The sequence below is a fragment of the Bufo gargarizans genome, chromosome 7 (genome assembly GCF_014858855.1).
Source record: "Bufo gargarizans isolate SCDJY-AF-19 chromosome 7, ASM1485885v1, whole genome shotgun sequence".
NCBI classification, from domain to species: domain Eukaryota; kingdom Metazoa; phylum Chordata; class Amphibia; order Anura; family Bufonidae; genus Bufo; species Bufo gargarizans.
The window spans coordinates 930224-951221 of NC_058086.1; the positions used below are offsets into that span (position 1 = coordinate 930224).

The 20998-nt window shown below is 44.7% G+C and overlaps 1 protein-coding gene across 1 annotated transcript in view; it reads right to left on the reverse strand.

The window, feature by feature from the left end:
• The window catches only part of LOC122943639 (cytochrome P450 2D14), an 89874-nt gene extending 69588 nt beyond the window's left edge, over positions 1-20286 (reverse strand). The window contains exons 1-3 of the mRNA XM_044301531.1: positions 20047-20286; positions 4507-4678; positions 809-961 (exon numbers count right to left, since the gene is read on the reverse strand). Of these exons, the coding sequence (XP_044157466.1) occupies positions 809-961; positions 4507-4678; positions 20047-20241 (520 nt within the window). The 5' untranslated portion in view covers positions 20242-20286. The remainder of the gene's footprint in view (positions 1-808; positions 962-4506; positions 4679-20046) is intronic.
• Between the last annotated feature and the right edge of the window lie 712 nt (positions 20287-20998).

The following is a 20998-nucleotide window of genomic DNA, read 5'->3' on the forward strand; positions in this document are numbered from 1 at the left end:
AATTCTAACTGAACTACGAAATCTATCAGCTTATTCATGGATCTGTTTTGAACAGCAAGTTGTGCAAAAAGTACAAAAACATTGAACAGTTGGACATGTGCATTCAAATATTTAGAGAAGGTCACATTACGTTCACTTGTAAAGGTTAGAATGCATTTTAGGTTCATCCTGAAATTTCACCTATATACAGTATAGTGGGAATTTGCACTGGTAGTTGGCATAAGTGGGTGCAGTACAGAGGCAAAGTACAAGTTCGTAATTTAAATGTCCGTGTTTATTCACATATAAGGTCAAACAAAAAACACTCTTTGCAGGGTTGATGTTTGTTCACACTGAGTAGAAAGTTCATGCATAACAAAAAAGTCACCTTGTCGGTGGTTCTGCTTCCAGCAGTCTAAATGCAGGCTTTAGTGGCCTGCTTTCCCCACACGGGTCTCAGCTTTTCAGCCCAGCACAGGGCTCAGATCACAACACACAGGGCGTTCTCTGCTGCTGATCCCAGCTGCCTTTATAAGGTTAGCCAGGTGCTGTCAAAACCGGGCCAGGAACGTGGGGAGTAGTCACCCACCCATCACTTTGATTACTCCCAATAAGAGCCGTCCCGGATCAGCTATTTGCAGCCATACTAAATAAATAGCAAAAGTGTCAATCAGCATTAGCTGCCACTGACACATGAAAATACCGTCTCTTACTTAACCAAGGCCAGGAACCTCTGTGACACATACCTACCATCAATGACGACCCCTTGTACCTTCCTACAATATATATAAATATATATATACTCTTTAAATTAACTTCAGGAACCCACCTTTCTTGGATTTAAATACAGAACATAGGCATTGTGCTTCTTCTGTCACTCTCTCCTCAAGAGATTTCTTGCCCATGCCAAAGTTTCTAAGTGTTGTCAGGGTAAACCTTCTTTGCTCTTTCCATGAGTTCCCATATCGGGCCAATATTATTCCTAATATGAACACATAAAATGTTAATTTTTAAATACATCCCTGGTGCATTAAAGTGAAAGAAATGTTGTATTCAACTATCATGTATATATCAATTTGATGTATTCCAGACTGCAGTGTGGTATCATCACTGATGATCATACTGGTGTCATAATATTGGCACAAATTTTTCATCAACACCTACAAAGCATTAAAGGGGTTGTCCCACCTCACACCAGGGTTGCACTAGCCCAACGGCTCTGATACATAGTGGTCCTTAAAGATCCTGGATAAGCAATAACAATTTGGCTGCCTTTAGAGCCAGTCACTTGCCATTAGTGTTTTTGGTTGGGTCTTCGGAATAATTTCCTCTGGTGGGTCCCAGAAACCCCAGTCTGCCACTGCCTCAGACATTGGTGGCATATCGGTAGACTATGCCACTAATGTTAGATAGGTGGTGGCCCCCCTTCTGGAACCTGCACTGATCTCTAGAATTGGGCCCCCAAAGTAAACAAGAGCCTGCAGCATATTCATTAATGCAGGGTGGCCACGCGTGTGCAGTGTGCTTTCGTTTGCTTTGGAGGCTCCATTCTAGATATAAGTGCAGTGTCCCACAGGTTGGGCCTATACTTATCTGACATTGGTGGCATCTTCTAACGATATGCCACCAATGTCTGAGGTGAGAGAACCCCTTTATAGATTCATGTAGTCATTGTTAAATGTTTGTAGAATCAGTTGCCATACATGGTATGCTTTTTCCTTATGTCTGACAATTATATTTAATCTTTACTAGAACATTCCAGCTACAGCTTTCTCATTCCAGTTTAGGCTACTTTCACACTTGCGTTCGGGGCTCCGCTTGTGAGTTCCGTTTGAAGGCTCTCACAAGCGTTCTGCGGATCCTCTCAGAATGCATCAGTATGGCACCGTTTGGCCTCCGTTCCGCTCAGCAGGCGGACATCCTAACGCAGCTTGCAGCGTTTTTGTGTCCGCCTGGCCGTGCGGAGCCAAAACGGATCCGTCCAGACTTGCAATGTAAGTCAATGGGGACGGATCCGTTTGAAGATGACACAATATGGCTCAATTTCAAACGGATCCGTCCCCCATTGACTTTCAATGTAAAGTCTGGACGGATCCGTCTGACTAACTTTCAGACTGAAATATAATGCAGACGGATTCGTTCTGAATGGATCCCATCGTCTGCATTATAGGAGCAGATCCGTCTGTGCAGACACCAGACGGATCCGCTCTGAACGCAAGTGTGAAAGTAGCCTAAGGCATCATCTATATACATATTTATACTGGATAGAGAGCTTTTTATAAAACAGTGGAATTGGCACATGCTAAACGCTGGTTTACTGAGGCCTCCCAATTTAGAAGACTGTGAAAGTTTTGTCAGAACCCAGGATAATAACATTATATAGAAAAGGACTCTGTTATGTTGCCAAAATAACCCAAGGCAGCTGCCAAATCTGCATCCCCAGCTGCACCTCACGAACTGTAACTCACAGTTTGAGAAGCAGTTTGTTAGACTGAGGCGTTACTACACGGAACGTCTCAGGCTGCACCCTGCTTCTACAGTGTATGGGTGCTGTTAGGACACACGGACACCAGAAATGTAGATGTGGTCCGAGTTACTGAAATAGTGTTGGTAAACAATTTTAATATTTAATGCTTGTTTCTTGACAGAATTTTTTTGTGAATGGTCAGTGTGGATATTCTTGCAGCAAAATTCCCACCGCTGATTTTGCAGCAATTCTGTAGCAGAAATTTATTGCAGATTCTGCTGCTGGTTTCACCATTTGCAATAACATCCACAACAACATGCACTGACATACTGTGGATTTAAAATCTACACAGTGTGTCCAGTTATATGCAGATTTCTTTGTGGAAAATGTCCACAGTATGTGGATGAAGTTTCTAAAAATCTAATTGACTTTGCTGCTACTGTAAACGTCAGGCATTTTTATAAAACAAATCTGCTGCGGAAAATCCACAGTAGACCCACCACATGTGGACGTACCCTAAAGTTCATTGCATCTAGGGTACAGATAAGTGCAATTAAAGGGGTTGTCTCATCTCAGACATTGATGGCATATGGCTAGGATATGCCACCAATGTCAGATAGTCCAGCCTCTGGGACCCAAATTTTTCTCCAGAACAGGACCCCTGAAGTCAGTGGAGAGCAGCCACGCATGCACAGCAGCTCCCTACATCCATTTCTATAGGACTCATGAAAATAGATAAGAACTAGCTCAGCGATCTCCAGCAATCCCATAGAAGGGAAGTAAGCAATGGCCATGCTTGGTCGCATTAAGGGCCGAGGCAAGATGAGAACCTCGCCTCAGGCAACAGTTTTTCACTATTTTTGAGGGGGTTAAACACTGCTGGTGGATGCAGCCAGTGTTCCATTTAAGCTGCACCGCCCTCCCCCTCCTGGAGCGCAGGGCGCTGCAGTCCACTCACTTACCGACCGCTCAGCTCCCCGTGCTCCTCCCCTAGTTCAGGCTGGCAGTACACTGAATGATCAAGCAGGAAGACTTCTCCCTGCTCCACCATTCAGCCTGCAAGCACGGATCACACTGCCGACTTGTGTAGGAGGAGCCTGCAGCCTGGAAATCTGCATAAGCTCCTCCCACAAAGTGCTGCAGATTGATCTGTGTCTGCAGGGGAGAAAGGACTGTGAGCTTCAGGAACAAGACAAGGTGAGTAGGTATTGTGTTTTTTTATTTGTTTATTTTTTTAAACAGAGAGGGCATTGCTACTACAAAGGGGACACAGAGCAGAGGACATTACTACTACAAAGGGAGCACAGTGGGAATTACTACCATAAGGGGTGCGCAGAGGGCATTACTACTACAAAGGGCATTACTACCACAAGGGGGGCACAGAGGGCATTGCTATTACAAAGGGGGCACAGTGGGCATTAGTACCATAAGGGGGGCACAGAGGGCATTACTACTACAAATTGGGCACAGTGGGCATTACTACTACAAAAGGGGGCACAATGGAGAGGTCATTACTACTACAAAGTGGGCACAGTGGGCATTACTACTACAAAGGGGGCACAAAGGGCATTGCTACCATAAGGGGGGCACAGAGGGCATTGCTACTCTAAAGGGGGCACAGAGCAGAGGCATTACTACTACAAAGGGGACACAGTGGGCATTTCTACCATAAGGGGGGCACAGAGCAGAGGGCATTACTACTATAAAGGGAGCACAGTGGGCATTAGTACCATAAGCGGGGTACTAATTAGTACCATAAGCATAAAAGATTATGCAAATTGCCATTCCTGTACATGTTTGACTACTTTTATTTATTTGGACCTAGGGTGCACTAAAACACTTCCTTTAATCTTAAAACATGCAATTTGCACTCAATCTAGGTGCACTATACTGTACTTTTGCCACCTCATAGCTTTTTTAAATACTCTATATGACATGCCAGGGGTGTAACTAGGATTTTTTATGCCCCCAGCATTTTTTTTTTTTATAATAGAGGGATTTCCTCCAGGCCACACATACAACAGCTGAAAATACTTTCTATGGAATTGTTTAGACTGTACCTGTGTGGTCTCCAGAATATCCGATTGTTTCATAGATAGGAAATCGTGGACGGTCTGCTATTTCTTCAGACCTGTTGATCAGAGCTTCTTTCATCACTTCATATCCATTGAGCACCACCATTTTCTTCCAGAAGTATTGCAGACTAAATACATTCCCAAACTCTTTGCTCATCTGTTAAAAACAGATAAATGTGTACATGTACTTAACTAATATTTTCAGTAAAATAAAATCCATGAAGATTGCAGAGATCCTCTGCTCACTGAATTTGCACTTGTATTCCCATATTATCCATTGGAGCAGAGTGCTCATACTTATTTCATGATACAACAGTAAAAGCCCAGCCGTAACAGTATAAGTACCATCCTATAAAATTATGCCACAAGTATCATTGTATCATGGGAGAGCTGTCCATTGTTTTATGGGATGAAGTTGTAGGTCACATTTTGATGGGGTTTGTCATATACTTTTATTTTTTAAATCTTCTGCCCAGGGATTAAACTAAAGGCTCAGGGGCTTGGTGCAAAAGTTTAGCTTGGGCCCCCACACACTTCTCCTTCTACTCGATAGCTAAAGCCTGTCCATGACCCATCGATGCAGCACTAGCAGCCTGGCTCATTGCTAGGGACTGAAAAGAATAGGGGTGCAAGCTCCAAGACATATTTTGTGATCCCTCTTTCACACAAAAATATATTAGAGACATCACGTCTACAGAATAAGATGATTTTTCTAACATAGCAGGCTTAGATACAGTGGCTCATCTCCGTGCATGGCAGTATACCTATATAATGTGGTCATCAAATAAAGGTTAGATACCAGACCTAATAAAGGAAAACTGATAACACTACAGTTACATTCTTTCTGATTAGATTCATCCACTAATAGCGACCTCATCATCTAAGGAGTTTGACGGAGCAGAGGGTGGGACCTTGCACACCATATTGTGTGTGTTGTTGTTTTTTTGTTTGTACTCTTTTTGGGGGTACTAACTCTCCTTGGGGAAAGAGCACCTTAACAGAGTGAGGAGACTTATAGGCCATACATGCTCCTCTGGAATTCTGGGAAGAAACATGTGCAAATGAGCTAGCTCTGCCTCTAATGCCACCAGATGTAAGGCAGCTATCCTCTTAAGTTAAAGTTCAACCCTTTAAATTGGCCTTCAGACATGACTTGGATATTAAATAAGCCAGCACCTCATCTGCAGACAGCTGTTTCGGGGGGGATTGCGCCTCATCAGTGCAGAGCAGAGAGTACTGGCTTAGTTCTCAGTTAAGCCAGTACTCTCTGCTCTGCACTGATGAGGGGCAAATACCTCGAAACAGCTGTCTGCAGATGAGGTGCTGGCTTATTTAATATCCAAGTCATGTCTCAAGGCTTATTTAAAAGGTTGAACATTGACTTATAGGATAGCTGCCTTACATCTGGTGGCATCAGAGGCAGAGCTTGTTAAGAGCTCATTTGCATCCCTTTCTTCTTTATAGTTCTATGCATGCACTTCGTGTCTGGTGTCAGCTAGTTCATGAACAGCTGACTTTAATTTCCTTGGGTTGAACATCCTGCCATGGACCTCACATCAGTTTGTGGATACTCTTGCACTACTGTAAGGTGCAGTATAATCATCTTATGTACAGTCAGGTCCATAAATATTGGGACATCGACACAATTCTAAAATTTTTGGCTCTATATAACACCACAATGGATTTGAAATAAAACAAACAAGATGTGCTTTAACTGCAGACTGTCAACTTTAATTTGAGGGTATTTACTTCTAAATCAGGTGAATGGTGTAGGAATTACAACAGTTTTCATATGTTCCTCCCACTTGTTAAGGGACCAAAAGTAATGGGACAATTGTCTTCTCAGCTGTTCCATGGCCAGGTGTGTGTTATTCACTCATTATCCCAATTACAATGAGCAGATAAAAGGTCCAGAGTCCATTTCAAGTGTGCTATTTGCATTTGGAATCTGTCGCTGTCAACTCTCAAGATGAGATCCAAAGCCATCATTAGGCTGAAGAAACAAAACAAACCCATCAGAGAGATAGCAAAAACATTAGGCGGGCCAAAACAACTGTTTCGAACATTCTTAAAAAGAAGGAACGCACCAGTGAGATCAGCAACACCAAAAAACCCGAAAGACCACGGAAAACAACAGTTGGCCAGATCAAGAACACTCTCCAGGAGGTAGGTATATGTGTGTCAAAGTCAACAATCAAGAGAAGACTTCACCAGAGTGAATACAGAGGGTTCACCACAAGATGTAAACCATTGATGAGCCTCAAAAACAGGATGGCCAGATTAGAGCTTGCCAAACGACATCTAAAAAAGCCTTCACATTTCTGGAACAACATCCTATGGACAGATGAGACCAAGATTAACTTGTACCAGAGTGATGGGAAGAGAAGAGTATAGAGAAGGAAAGGAACTGCTCACGATCCTAAGCATACCACCTTATCAGTGAAGGATGGTGGTGGTAGTGTCATGGCGTGGGCATGTATGACTGCCAATGGAACTGGTTATCTTGTATTTATTGATGATGTGACTGCTGACAAAAGCAGCAGGATGAATTCTAAAGTGTTTCAGGCAATATTATCTGCTCATATTCAGCCAAATGCTTCAGAACTCATTGGACGGCTCTTCACAGTGCAGATGGACAATGACCCAAAGCATACTGCAAAAGCAACCAAAGAGTTTTTTAGGGAAAGAAGTGGAATGTTATGCAATGGCCAAGTCAATCACCTGAATCCGATTGAGCATGCATTTCACTTGGTGAAGACAAAACTGAAGGGAAAATACCCCAAGAACAAGCAGGAACTGAAGACAGTTACAGTAGAGGCATGGCAGAGCATCACCAGGGATGAAACCCTGCATCTGGTGATGTCTATGCGTTCCAGACTTCAGGACGTAATTGACTGCAAAGGATTTGCAACCAAGTATTAAAAAGTGAAAGTTTGATCTATGATTATTATTCTGTCCCATTACTTTTGGTCCCTTAACAAGTGGGAGGCACATATGCAAACTGTTGTAATTCCTACGTTCACCTGATTTGGATGTAAATGCCCTCAAATTAAAGCTGGCGGTCTGCAGTTACAGCACATCTTGTTCATTTCATTTCAAATCCATTGTGGTGGTGTATAAAGCCAAAAATGTTAGAATTGTGCCAATGTCCCAATATTTATGGACCTGATTGTATAATCATATTATGTCAGACCCCGGCAGCCCTTGCAGCTTCTCATCTGCACTCTTCTCCCCAGCCTTTCTTCCTTGACTCTGTACTCCAACTTTTGTCATTAAAAGTTAAAATGATCTCCTTTCTGACTGTAGGGGATGTCCAGCAGTCTGGGCATCCATCAATTTTCTTCCACTGTCTCTTTCACTTCAACATCCCAGTACACTAAAAGCTTGGTAATTGGAGATCAAAAATGAGATCAAAGTACAATTAACTTTAGTATAGTGAAGGTGACCTTGTGGGGCTGGTCGCAACTTCAGCTGCTGTGACACCTATAGTCACACCACTTAAAGAGGACCTGTCACCACTCCTGACATGTCTATTTTAATAGCTAATGGAAAAAAGGAATCCAGCTTCTTATGGAATAAAAAAGGCTCTTTATTGGCTCATCATATAAAATCCACCAAAATCACAGGAAAATGACATCAAAGTGACGCGTTTGATACCTGCATGCCAAAAGGATTAAATAGAAAACATGATCTTACTCTGCAATATAATTAAGATGTTCTTATTATGTATATGTATGCACCACCTGTGATGCTGGATCTCCTCCCCTGGATCACTATATGGTTCTCATTCTAGGTTCCAGGTGCGGACACTTTGCTAATTAGAAGAGGTTGGACCTTGTGCTGTATAAAAGGAATGGTTTTTATACATTTGTTATGTCTTGATGAAGGGCTGGATTTTGTAGCCCGAAACGCGTCACTTTGATGTCATTTTCCTGTGATTTTGGTGGATTTTATATGATGAGCCAATAAAGAAGCTTTTTTATTCCATAAGAAGTTGGATTCCCTTTTTCCATTGGATACCCTATAAGGCCCAGTTCTGGCCTTTTTTCCGTGCTTCATCGATTGAAGGTAGAGGTGAGAGCTGCAGCCACTTAAACTATTGTTTGGCTATTTTAATAGCTATATGCATTCCCTGGGCAATAACAGTTCTGGGATTATCTATTCTTATGATTCTATGCTCCATTCCTTTATTATTTCTACAAAAAATGATAGAGTGAGACTGTGCAGGGTCGTATCCTAAACTTATTACTTCCCCCCTGTACCCTTACTGAAGGTTAATAGCAATTAATTCATAACTTCTAGTAGAAAACAATAAAGGAATGGCACAACATAGAGCCGTAAGAATAGATGCCCCAGAACTGTCCTGAGAAACAGACTGCAAACTAGCATTTATTAATACTGTACTGTAATTAGGAAAGCATGTTTGTTTGCTAAAGTGTTAAAATCATAAACTTTACTGACTCTTCACATTAAAATGCATTTTAAACCTGTGTCGAATGAGCTTGAAACACAAAACGGAATAGAATGTCAACAAATCGTCTTAACGTGAAGATTCAAAAACATTTATTACTTTTTAACTGGTGCTGGACATTGTACACATTTCTCTAGCATAACCCAATGTAAAGGATGCATCATTGGCGTAGGCTGCACAATCATGCCGTCACGACCACCTGCTCCAGCACTCAGGCAACTCAGGCCACAGGCCTTAAGGCCTGCATCGCAGATGGCAGTGGGGAGAGGGAGTGAGGGGAGTTTTTGATTTTGGGGCACTTTTGGAGGTATACTGGGGGCAAAAAGCATTATACTGCTGGAGCACTACTGGGGGCAGAGGCATTATAACTGCTGGGGCACTACTGGAGGTAGAGGCGTTATAACTACTGGGGCACTACTGGTGGAAGGGGCATTATAAATGTTGGGGCACTACTGGGGGCAGAGTCATTATAACTACAGGGGCACTTCTGGGGGCAGGGGCATTATAAATGTTGGGGTACTAGTGGGGGGTAGAGGCATTATAACTGCTGGAGCACTACTGGGGGCAGATGCATTATAACTACTGTGGCACTACTGTGGCAAGGGTATTATAAATGTTAGGGGACTAGTGGGGGCAGAGGCATTATAACTGCTGGAACACTACTGGGGGCAGAGGCATTATAACTACCGGGGCACTACTGGGTGCAGAGCCATTATAACTACTGGGGCACGACTGGGGGCAGAGGCATTATAACTGCTGGCACAGTACTGGGGGCAGTATAACTGCTGAAGCACTACAAGGGGGCATCATAATTACTAGGGCACTACAACGGGAATTATATAACTACTCGTGCACTAAAGGGGACATTTTAATTGCTTCCTTAACCCTTTCATGACCAAGGGTCATTGATGCCCCAGTGTCCAGGTCAAAATGTACAAATCTGACATGCGTCACATTATGTGGTAATAGCTTTGGAACACTTTTACTTATCCACGCCATTCTGAGATTGTTTTCTTGTGACACATTGTACTTCATGATAGTCATATATTTGAGTCAATATATTTCACCTTTATTTATGAAAAAATCCCAAATTTACCAAAAATGTAGAAAAATTCTCAATTTTCCAAATTTCAATTTCTCTGCTTCTAAAACAGAAAGTCATACCTAATAAAATATTTATTACTTAACATTCCCCATATGTCTACTTTATGTTGGCATCATTTTGGAAATGTCATTTTATTTTTTTAGGACGTTAAAAGGCTTAGAAGTTTAGAAGCAATTCTTACAATTTTTAAGAAAGTTTCCAAAACCCACATTATTTCTTTATTACCTACATATGTGGCAGACTCTGCAGAGACAAGACATGGCTGACAGAAGTTGTCATTGGCCGAATGGAAAAGTAGAGGAGATGTCAACGGCGAGGCATTGGATATAAGAGGCATGTGGTGGAATCTAGTCCTGTATGTTTTGGTAGTGTCCATCCAGCAAGTAAAATATCAGTGCTATGGTGTATGTGTGTGTGTGTGGACGGGGGGCTGGGGGACTAGAGGGGTTACTTCAAGAATATGGCACATATGCATTGGGGATTGGGCTATGAATCCTTTGAGACCCTAGCAACACCCCTTCTATGCACCTTCTCTGCATCACTGTTCTCATGTGTGAGCTGTAAGGCCTTTTCTTTTGTTGTTCAAAGTTCAGCTGGAACAAAGCTCTACCTGCTGGCAGAGACGAAGGCCGCCTTGTGAAATCTGCCTGCATGCTGTGACATGTCTCTTTATTTGCGATTTAGAATGGAAATAAAGGTGCAGGTACCATACTTTATTATTCTTTAGTTTTTAGGGATTTTTGTGGAATCCATAAGAATAAATATTCTGTCTGATGGTAAATATAAATTGCCTTCACAAATTAGAGTGGTTTTCTTCCAAATATGCAGAGGATAGCGTAATTTCAACTTCACTGGCAGGGTGCCTCTAGTGGCAGGATTTTGGGGGTACTATCTGCTCCTGTGATATTGAGGAGAAAAAGGGATATAAATGAGCTCTTAACAATCTCTACCTCTAATACCACCTGATGTAAGGCAGCTATCCTATAAGTCACTTGGGTTAAACATCCTGCCATGGACTTCACATCAGTTTGTGGATACTCTTGCACTACTGTGAGTAGTGGTGGGGGTGCAGTATAATCATTTTATGTATAATCATATTATGTCAGACCTCGACAGCCCTTGCAGCTTCCCATCTGCAGTCTTCTCCCCAGCCCCTATATTGCCCCTCATCAGTGCAGAGAATACTGGCTTCACTGGATGAGAGGCCTAAGTCAAGATTTAGGGGGTACTATCTCTCCTTGGGGAGAGAGTGCCTTAATTGGTGTGAGGAGACTTATAGGCCATACATGCTCCTGTGATATTGAGGACAATCTCTGCTTCTAATACCACCTGATGTAAGGCAGCTATCCTATAAGTCAATGTTTGTCCCTTTATATAGGCCTTGAAACATGACTTGGATATTAAATAAGCCAGAGCCTCATCTGCAGACAGCTGTTTCAGGGTGATTGCCCCTCATTAGTGCAGAGAATACTGGCTTTAACTGGGTGAGAGTCCTAAGTCAAGATTTAGGGGGTACCATCTCTCCTTGGGGAGAGAGTGCCTTAATCGGCGTGAGGAGACTTATAGGCCATGCATGCTGTCTGCTCTGCACTGATGAGGAGCAATCGCCCAGAAACAGCTGTCTGCAGATGAGGTGTTGGCTTATTTATTATCCAAGTCATGTCTAAAGGCCTATTTAAAAGGTCGAACATTGACTTATAGGATCGCTGCCTTACATCTGGTGGCATTAGAGGCAGAGTTTGTTAAGACTCATTTGCATCCATTTCTTTCTAGTGGCTGAATACTCACTCTAGCACACATTGATATCTAGACTTTGTGCACTGCTATCTACTTTTGCAATATTTAGGGAAACCTTTTCTCTGTGGATGATGTCTTCCCATGATAATGGATTTTCAGATGAGATCAAAATGGTAAACCATGCACACATACATACATTTGTCCCAAACTAAACAAAAATAAAATCGGGTTCAGGCTCTCAAAGCACCTGTGGAAATATATGGTTTAATATATGCAGCAAAGGGGCTTGATAAAACAACACCACGACAATGAAAATAAAAAAAAGAGAAAAAAAATAAAATAAAAATCCAGTCCAAAATATTGTGAATATATGTGATGCTGTGGGCCCTGCAGCGAAAAATAGATGCAAAATGTCTTATCCACCAAATACTAGATCAATGTCTTTTCTTAGGTTCCTGAGGGACACTTTTGAATTCAATGATATGCTAGTACCTCTTAAAGGGAACCTGTCACTGGGATTTTGTGTATAAAGCTGAGGTCATGGGTTTCTAGATGGCCGCTAGCACATCCGCAATACCCAGTCCCCGTAGCTCTGTGTGCTTTTATTGTGTAAAAAAAAAAACTATTTGATACATATGCAAATTAACCTGAGATGAGTCCTGTATGTGAGATGAGTCAGGGACAGGACTCATCTCAGGTTAATTTGCATATGTATCAAATCGTTGTTTTTTTTACACAATAAAAGCACACAGAGCTATGGGGACTGGATATTGCGAATGTGATACCTGTGTGAAGTTGGCACCCCATGTTCTTAAATTTTAAAAATAAATACACCATTCGTTTGTGCTACGTTTGTGCTGGTTTGTGCCGCAAAAATGAACGTTTGTGCCGGTTCGGTTCCTGAGATATTGCGCGTTGGATTTTTATGAAGCCCGGCCCATTTTCCACCCCATGTTCTTAAATTTCAAAAAGAAATACACCATTCGTTTGTGCTGCGTTTGTGCCGCAAAAATTTACGTTTGCGCCGCTTTGGTTTCCGAGATATTGCGCTTGATTTGCTGAAACCCCACCCACTTTCCACCCCATGTTCTTAAATTTCTAAAATAAATACACCATTCGTTTGTGCTGCGTTTGTGCTGGTTTGTGCTGCAAAAATGAACGTTTGCGCCGCTTTGGTTTCCGAGATATTGCAAGCTTGATTTGATGAAACCCCTCCCACTTTCCACCCCATGTTTTTAACCCCGACTCTAGACCCACCAGGTGTGCTGCAGCTTGCCCCCCTCCCGCCCCCCCCCACAACTTTTTGGGGGGTACAAGCATATTATATATTTTTTTTCTGCGTACGCTGACTGTTAGCGCATCGCACGCCCCACCGCTGATCAACTTCGGACGGTTGATCAGCGAGTTTGAATAAAAAAAAAATAATAAATCACATTTTTGGGCCTTTTTTAATTTTTTTGTCTGTTAGGTTTAGGGTAAGTTCCCGAACACCCGTCCCCCCACACACACGCACACCAAATAAAGTTTATCACACACACACACTCCCCTATGGCCCGCCGGATGTTCTAGGCGGCATATGCCCAGCTTGCCTCCGAGTCCAAGAGCCCCAGTGAGGACGAGGGTGACCCCACTTTCCTTTTGTCATCCGCATCCTCCTCATCATCTAGCGATGATGATGAGACCCCAAGGCAGCGGAGACGCCGCCAGGTGGAGCAAGGAGACCGCCATGCTAGGGACCCTGTGGCCCACACTAGTACGAGAAGCTCTGGGGCTCGTACTAGTTTTCCGGCCCACCAGTTAAGTCCACCAGAGCCCCCTACCAGTGAACTTGTCTGGTATACCCCAGAGCGTTTTGAGCCCGTGATTCCTGATTTTGTAGGCCAACCAGGAATCCAGATTTCCACAGTGGGCTTCACTGAATGCGACTACTTTAGTCTTTTTTTCAGTGACCACTTTGTAAATCTGATGTTGGAGCAGAGGAACCTGTACGCCCCACAGTCCATTGCTCAACATCCGGGCTCCTTTTTGGCTAGGCCCGGTAGCTGGACTCCGGTCTGTGCAGCCAAAATGAGGACGTTTTGGGGCCTCGTGCTGCATATGGGCCTGGTCAAGAAAGCTAGTGTCAGGCTTAGTGGCGTCGCTAGAGGGGGGCGAGGGGGGGCAATTGCCCCCCCTATGTTGTCCCTTGCCCCCCCGGGTGCCCCCCCCCGCTGATTCCCCAGAGTGAATACTAATGAGCGCTTCCATTATGGAAGCGCTCATTAGTACCGAAGGACCAGGAAGTGGTGAACGCTCTGTACTCACCACTTCCTGGTCCTCGGCTGTCGGCTGTGCAGGGCTGCGCACAGCGTGAGGGCGCTCTGTGACCTCACGCTGTGCGCGCCAGTTTAGAGCACAGTCGACTGAGGAGAAAATGGCAGGCGGCGTCCGTCCAGGAACAGGAGAGGTAAGTGTTTTTATTTTTTATTTTATAAAAAATGTGGCTGCTGGGGGCATTATGGGGGCTAATAGGAGGCATATAAGGGCTAATTGGAGCCATATGGGGCATTTGGAGGCATATTTGGGGGCTAATAGGAGGCATATGGGGGCTATTTGGGGGCTAATTGGAGGCATATATGGGGGCTAATTGGAGGCATATTTGGGGCTAATTGGAGGCATATTTGGGGCTAATTGGAGGCATATTTGGGGCTGATAGGAGGCATATGGGGCTGATAGGAGGCATATGGGGGCTAATTGGAGGCATATGGGGGCTAATTGGAGGCATATGGGGGCCTATGGGGCTAATAGGAGGCATATGGGGGCTAATTGGAGGCATATGGGGGCTAATTGGAGGCATATGGGGGCATATGGGGCTAATTGGAGGCATATGGGGGCTAATTGGAGGCATATGGGGGCTAATTGGAGGCATATGGGGGCATATGGGGGCTAATAGGAGGCATATGGGGGCTAATAGGAGGCATATGGGGGCTAATAGGAGGCATATGGGGGCTAATTGGAGGCATATGGGGGCATATGGGGCTAATAGGAGGCATATGGGGTAATAGGAGGCATATGGGGGCTGATAGGAGGCATATGGGGGCTAATAGGAGGCATATGGGGGCTAATAGGAGGCATATGGGGGCTAATTGGAGGCATATGGGGGCTAATTGGAGGCAAATGGGGGCATATGGGGCTAATAGGAGGCATATGGGGTAATAGGAGGCATATGGGGGCTGATAGGAGGCATATGGGGGCTGATAGGAGGCATATGGGGGCTAATAGGAGGCATATGGGGGCTAATAGGAGGCATATGGGGGCTAATAGGAGGCATATGGGGGCTAATAGGAGGCATATGGGGGCTAATTGGAGGCATATGGGGGCTAATTGGAGGCATATCGGGGCTAATTGGAGGCATATGGGGGCATATGGGGCTAATAGGAGGCATATGGGGGCTAATAGGAGGCATATGGGGGCTAATAGGAGGCATATGGGGGCTAATAGGAGGCATATAGGGGCTAATAGGAGGCATATGGGGGCTAATAGGAGGCATATGGGGGCTAATTGGAGGCATATGGGGGCTAATTGGAGGCATATGGGGGCTAATTGGAGGCATATGGGGGCTAATAGGAGGCATATGGGGGCTAATAGGAGGCATATGGGGGCTAATTGGAGGCATATGGGGGCTAATAGGAGGCATATGGGGGCTAATAAGAGGCATAATGGGGCTAATAAGAGGCATAATGGGGGCTAATGAGGCATAAGGGCTGATATGGGGGCTAATGAGGCATAAGGGCTGATATGGGGGCTAATGAGGCATAAAGGCTGATATGGGAGCTAATGAGGCATAAGGGCTGATATGGGGGCTGATATGAGAGGCATAATGAGGGCTAATGAGAGGCATAATGTGTCATCCACAGATGCCCCCATAACAGTGTGTCTTCCACAGATCCACCATAACAGTGTGCCTGTGCACTGACGAGAGACAGAAAGAAGGGGAAAGAATACGTGGATGCAAGCAGAGGACGGCACAGCAGACGACTGAGTAGCTTCTTTTGTAAGTAAATTGCTTTATTATAACTGTATCCCTGCATATCGCAATTCACTCGTATTTTGTAATCTTATTGATATATACTTATTTTGTTTGTGCCCCCCCATTTTTGACTGTGGTATCTTTGTGCCCCCCCTATATATTGTTCCTAGAGTCGCCACTGGTCAGGCTGTACTGGAGTGGGGACGTCCTCTACCAGACCCCACTTTACAATTATGCAGATAATGCAGCATGTCCCCCCCCCCCCCCCCCAAGGTGATCCTGCCTATGACCGCCTGTACAAAATCAGGCCGGTCATCGATCACTTTGGGGCCAAATTTGTGTAGGTCTATGTACCTGGAAGGGAAGTCGCGTTTGATGAGTCTCTCATTGCTTTCAAGGGGAGACTCATTATCCGCCAGTATGTTCCCTCTAAGCGGGGGAGGTATGGCGTGAAGCTGTACAAACTTAGTGAGTACCTCAGGGTGCACTTACAAGTTTCGTGTGTACGAGGGGCGAGATTCACGTATTCAACCCCCAAAATGTTCTTTCCAGTATGGGGGACCACACCTGGAAAGTGTTGGCCAGGGACGATCTGGGCGCCTCCAGTTCCCGAGGTACTCTGGCCTGCTCTTTCCCGGTCAGAAAAGATCAGGGCCTTGAGGACTGCCTCATAGAACTGGAGGAATGTCCCTGTGTTGCCAGCGCTTCGGGACAGCACAAAAGAGTTGTACAAGGCAACCTGCACCAAGCAGACCGCAACTTTTTTATACCATGCCTGGGTTTTGCGCATGGCGTTATATGGCTCGAGGACTTGATCAGGGAGATCAACTCCTCCCATATATCGATTCTAGTCGACGATGCAATCAGGCTTGAGGACCGTTGCCGCGATACCTCGCACAGGGACAGGGGTGATGCCGTTACCGTGAATTGTGGACAGTACAAGGACATCCCTCTTGTCTTATATCTGACCAGCAACAGGTTTCCACTGGTAAGTGCACGGGTCGCACCTCTAGGGAATAGGTACCTGGAAGGGGGGGGTGGGTGGGGAGGCTGCGTTGATTTTTCCGCACGGTCCCACAAGCGAACGTGGATCTGGCGGCGAGAGACTGGAACAAGGGGATACTAGTATAAAAGTTATCCACGCAAAGGTGGTAACCCTTATCTAGCAGTGGGTGCATAAGGTCCCACAAAAGTTTCCCGCTAACACCAAGAGTGGGGGGACATTCTGGGGGTTGAATACGGGAATCTCGCCCCTCGTACACACGAAACTTGTAAGTGCACCCTGAGGTACTCTCACAAAGTTTGTACAGCTTCACGCCATACCTCCCCCGCTTAGAGGGAACATACTGGCGGATAATGAGTCTCCCCTTGAAAGCATTGAGAGACTCATCAACCGCGACTTCCCTTCCAGGTACATAGACCTGCACAAATTTGGCCCCAAAGTGATCGATGACCGGCCTGATTTTGTACAGGCGGTCATAGGCAGGATCACCTTGGGGGTGGGACATGCTGCATTATCTGCATAATTGTAAAGTGGGGTCTGGTAGAGGACGTCCCCACTCCAGTACAGCCTGACACTAGCTTTCTTGACCAGGCCCATATGCAGCACGAGGCCCCAAAACGTCCTCATTTTGGCTGCACAGACCGGAGTCCAGCCACCGGGCCTAGCTAAAAAGGAGCCCGGATGTTGAGCAATGGACTGTGGGGCGTACAGGTTCGTCTGCTCCAACATCAGATTCACAAAGGAGTCACTGAAAAAAAGACTAAAGTAGTCGCATTCAGTGAAGCCCACTGTGGAAATCTGGATTCCTGGTTGGCCTACAAAATCAGGAATCACGGGCTCAAAACGCTCTGGGGTATACCAGACAAGTTCACCGGTAGGGGGCTCCGGTGGACTTAACTGGTGGGCCGGAAAACTAGTACGAGCCCCAGAGCTTCTCGTACTAGTGTGGGCCACAGCGTCCCTAGCATGACGGTCTCCTTGCTCCTCCTGGCGGCGTCTCCGCTGCCTTGGGGTCTCATCATCATCGCTAGATGATGAGGACGCGGATGACAAAAGGAAAGTGGGGTCATCCTCGTCCTCACTGGGGCTCTTGGACTCGGAGGCAAGCTGGGCATATGCCGCCTAGAACATCCGGCGGGCCATAGGGGAGTGTGGGTGTGTGATAAACTTTATTTGGTGTGCGTGTGTGTGGGGGGACGGGTGTTCGGGAACTTACCCTAAACCTAACAGACAAAAAAAAAAACGTCCGAAGTTGATCAGCGGTGGGGCGTGCTATGCGCTAACAGTCAGCGTACGCAGAAAAAAAAAATATATGCTTGTGCCCCCAAAAAAGTTGTGGGGGGGGGGCAAGCTGCAGCACACCTGGGGGGTCTAGAGTCAGGGTTAAAAACATGGGGTGGAAAGTGGGAGGGGTTTCAGCAAATCAAGCGCGCAATATCTCGGAAACCAAAGCGGCGCAAACGTTCATTTTTGCAGCACAAACACAGCACAAACGAATGGCGTATTTCTTTTTGAAATTTAAGAACATAGGGTGGAAAGTGGGCGGGGTTTCAGCAAATCGAGCGCAATATCTCAGAAACCAAAGCGGCGCAAACGTTCATTTTTGCAGCACAAAAGCAGCACAAACGCAGCACAAACGAATGGTGTATTTCTTCTTGAAATTTAAGAACATGGGGTGGAAAATGGGCGGGGCTTCATAAAAATCTAACGCGCAATATCTCAGGAACCGAATCGGCACAAACGTTCATTTTTGCAGCACAAACCAGCACAAAAGCAGCACAAACGAATGGTGTATTTCTTCTTGAAATTTAAAAACATGGGGTGGAAAGTGGGCGGGGTTTCAGCAAATCAAGTGCGCAATATCTCGGAAACCAAAGCGGCGCAAACGTTCATTTTTGCAGCACAAACGAATGATGTATTTATTTTTGAAATTTAAGAACATGGGGTGGAAAATGGGCGGGGTATCAGAAAATCAAGTGCTCAATATCTCGGAAACCAAAGCGGCGCAAACATTCATTTTTGCAGCACAAACCAGCACAAACGCAGCACAAACGAATGGTGTATTTCTTTTTGAAATTTAAGAACATGGGGTGGAAAATGGGCGGGGCTTCATAAAAATCTAACGCGCAATATCTCAGGAACCGAACCGGCACAAACGTTCATTTTTGCGGCACAAACCAGCACAAACGCAGCACAAACGAATGGTGTATTTATTTTTAAAATTTAAGAACATGGGGTGCCAACTTCACACAGGTGAATGTGATAGCGGCCATCTAGCAACCCATGTCCTCAGCTCTATACACAAAATCCCAGTGACAGGTTCCCTTTAAATAGGAGAAACTGGTGTTCCATAGAATGATAAATATTAGCCTTGTCCCAGCAATGTGGTTAATTATACTTCACGGCATCATACAGAGTTAGTTGCACAATATATATATTGTGTTGTCTCACTGCACCAGATACATGAACTCAGGCGGTAAAGAGATCCTCAGATGTCAGCGTTGTTAGTGTCCCGAGATCAAGCTGGCAAAAGAGAAACCATGGGCCTGTACAGTAGATAGTCCAGGGCTGGATGCGCTATGTAGTTCTATAGATCGTTTGTTGATTCTCCACTGCTACCTTAAGGAAATGAGGTGTTCAATGACCCAACAGGTGAAGGTATATAAGGTTCTACTTGTTGGTTGTGAACGTTTCCTTCATAAGCGATAACAGGCAATACAAAGTCCAACATAGGGAGTGGACTTGATAGGTGATGGTGGATCATGTTGGTGGAGGAGATATATGTATAAATGTAATATCCCCATTCTGCCATATGCCTGACCTGATAAAGGGAACAATCTTCTACAGAAATGCATTGGAGGTCATTTATAAAAGACGTGTTTTACACCGGTCTTTGATACCCCCTGAACTTCCATAGGACATGCCTAATTTGGGACAATGCTTATCCTCCGTGCACCTAGATTCAAACCTACTCCAGTTTATGACTGAAGTAGATTTCAATCAGATGTGGCCAGCCACACCATCGAGACATACCCTAATATGTATGGGTGTCTTTACTCAGGTGAGGTAAAGTCTGATAAATTTAAAGGATTGTAAACTTTCTTCCATAAAAGATTAAGAGAGGGTTATCTTTATATATAAAAATAAATGGACAATGTAATATAGGACATTAAGTGTAACACGCTATGCACATACTGTACCTGGTAAAATGTCTGTGTTGGGTGTCTGAAGTCTACCTGCAGAATGTTCCCGAGAAATGGAAGACCTTTAGGACCTGGAGGAAAACGTGGTCCATTATTTCTGCTCTTCATAAAGTCCAGGAGGAAAAGTAAAGCAATTAAAGAAATGCCCAATAAAAACACATTGGAAAACAAGAAGGAGAGGAACTCAGCCATTCTCTCTGTGCTGTGTCTAACAATCCTACAGACTGTTTCAGCGGTGCTGAGTAGAAAACAACTAATCCTGAACACGCCCCACACTGAAATCTAAACACTTACACTTAACCCCTTAGTGACCATGCACATTTAAAAAAAAATTGCATTCAAAGAACTATAACTTTTTTGTTTTTTCATCAATGTACTCGTATAAGGTCTTATTTTTTGCAGGACAAGTTATAGTTTTTAATGCACCAATTTTAGTATATGTAATGGTTGATTAAAGCCAGCTGTTTAGTTAAAACCCCCTTTATTTACGTCAGTAAGGCTTCATTCACACGTCCGTGGAACACGGTCCGTGAGATACCGGACTGGCATCCTGCTTAGTGCAGGAGCGCACTGCGTCATTGGTTGCTATGACGCCGTGCGCTTTGAGCCGCCGCTGCTGTGCAGTAAATACACATAGATCATACGAGTGTATTACTGTACTGCAGCAGCGGCACAAAGCGCACTGCATCATAGCAACCAATGACGCCGTGCGCTCCTGCACTAAGCAGGATGCCAGTCCGGTATCCCACGGACCGTGTTCAACGGACGTGTGAGTGAAGCCTAAAAAGGTGTATTAGTGGTCACTAAGGGGTTAAAGGGGTACCACACACAGAAGTAAATGCTCTCCTTCAGCAGCATTACAGTGTAAGGAATGACAAACTAGATGCTTGCAGTGGATCCAACAATCTGTCCAGATTTCTAACAAATACAAAGGGTATATAAGGACATT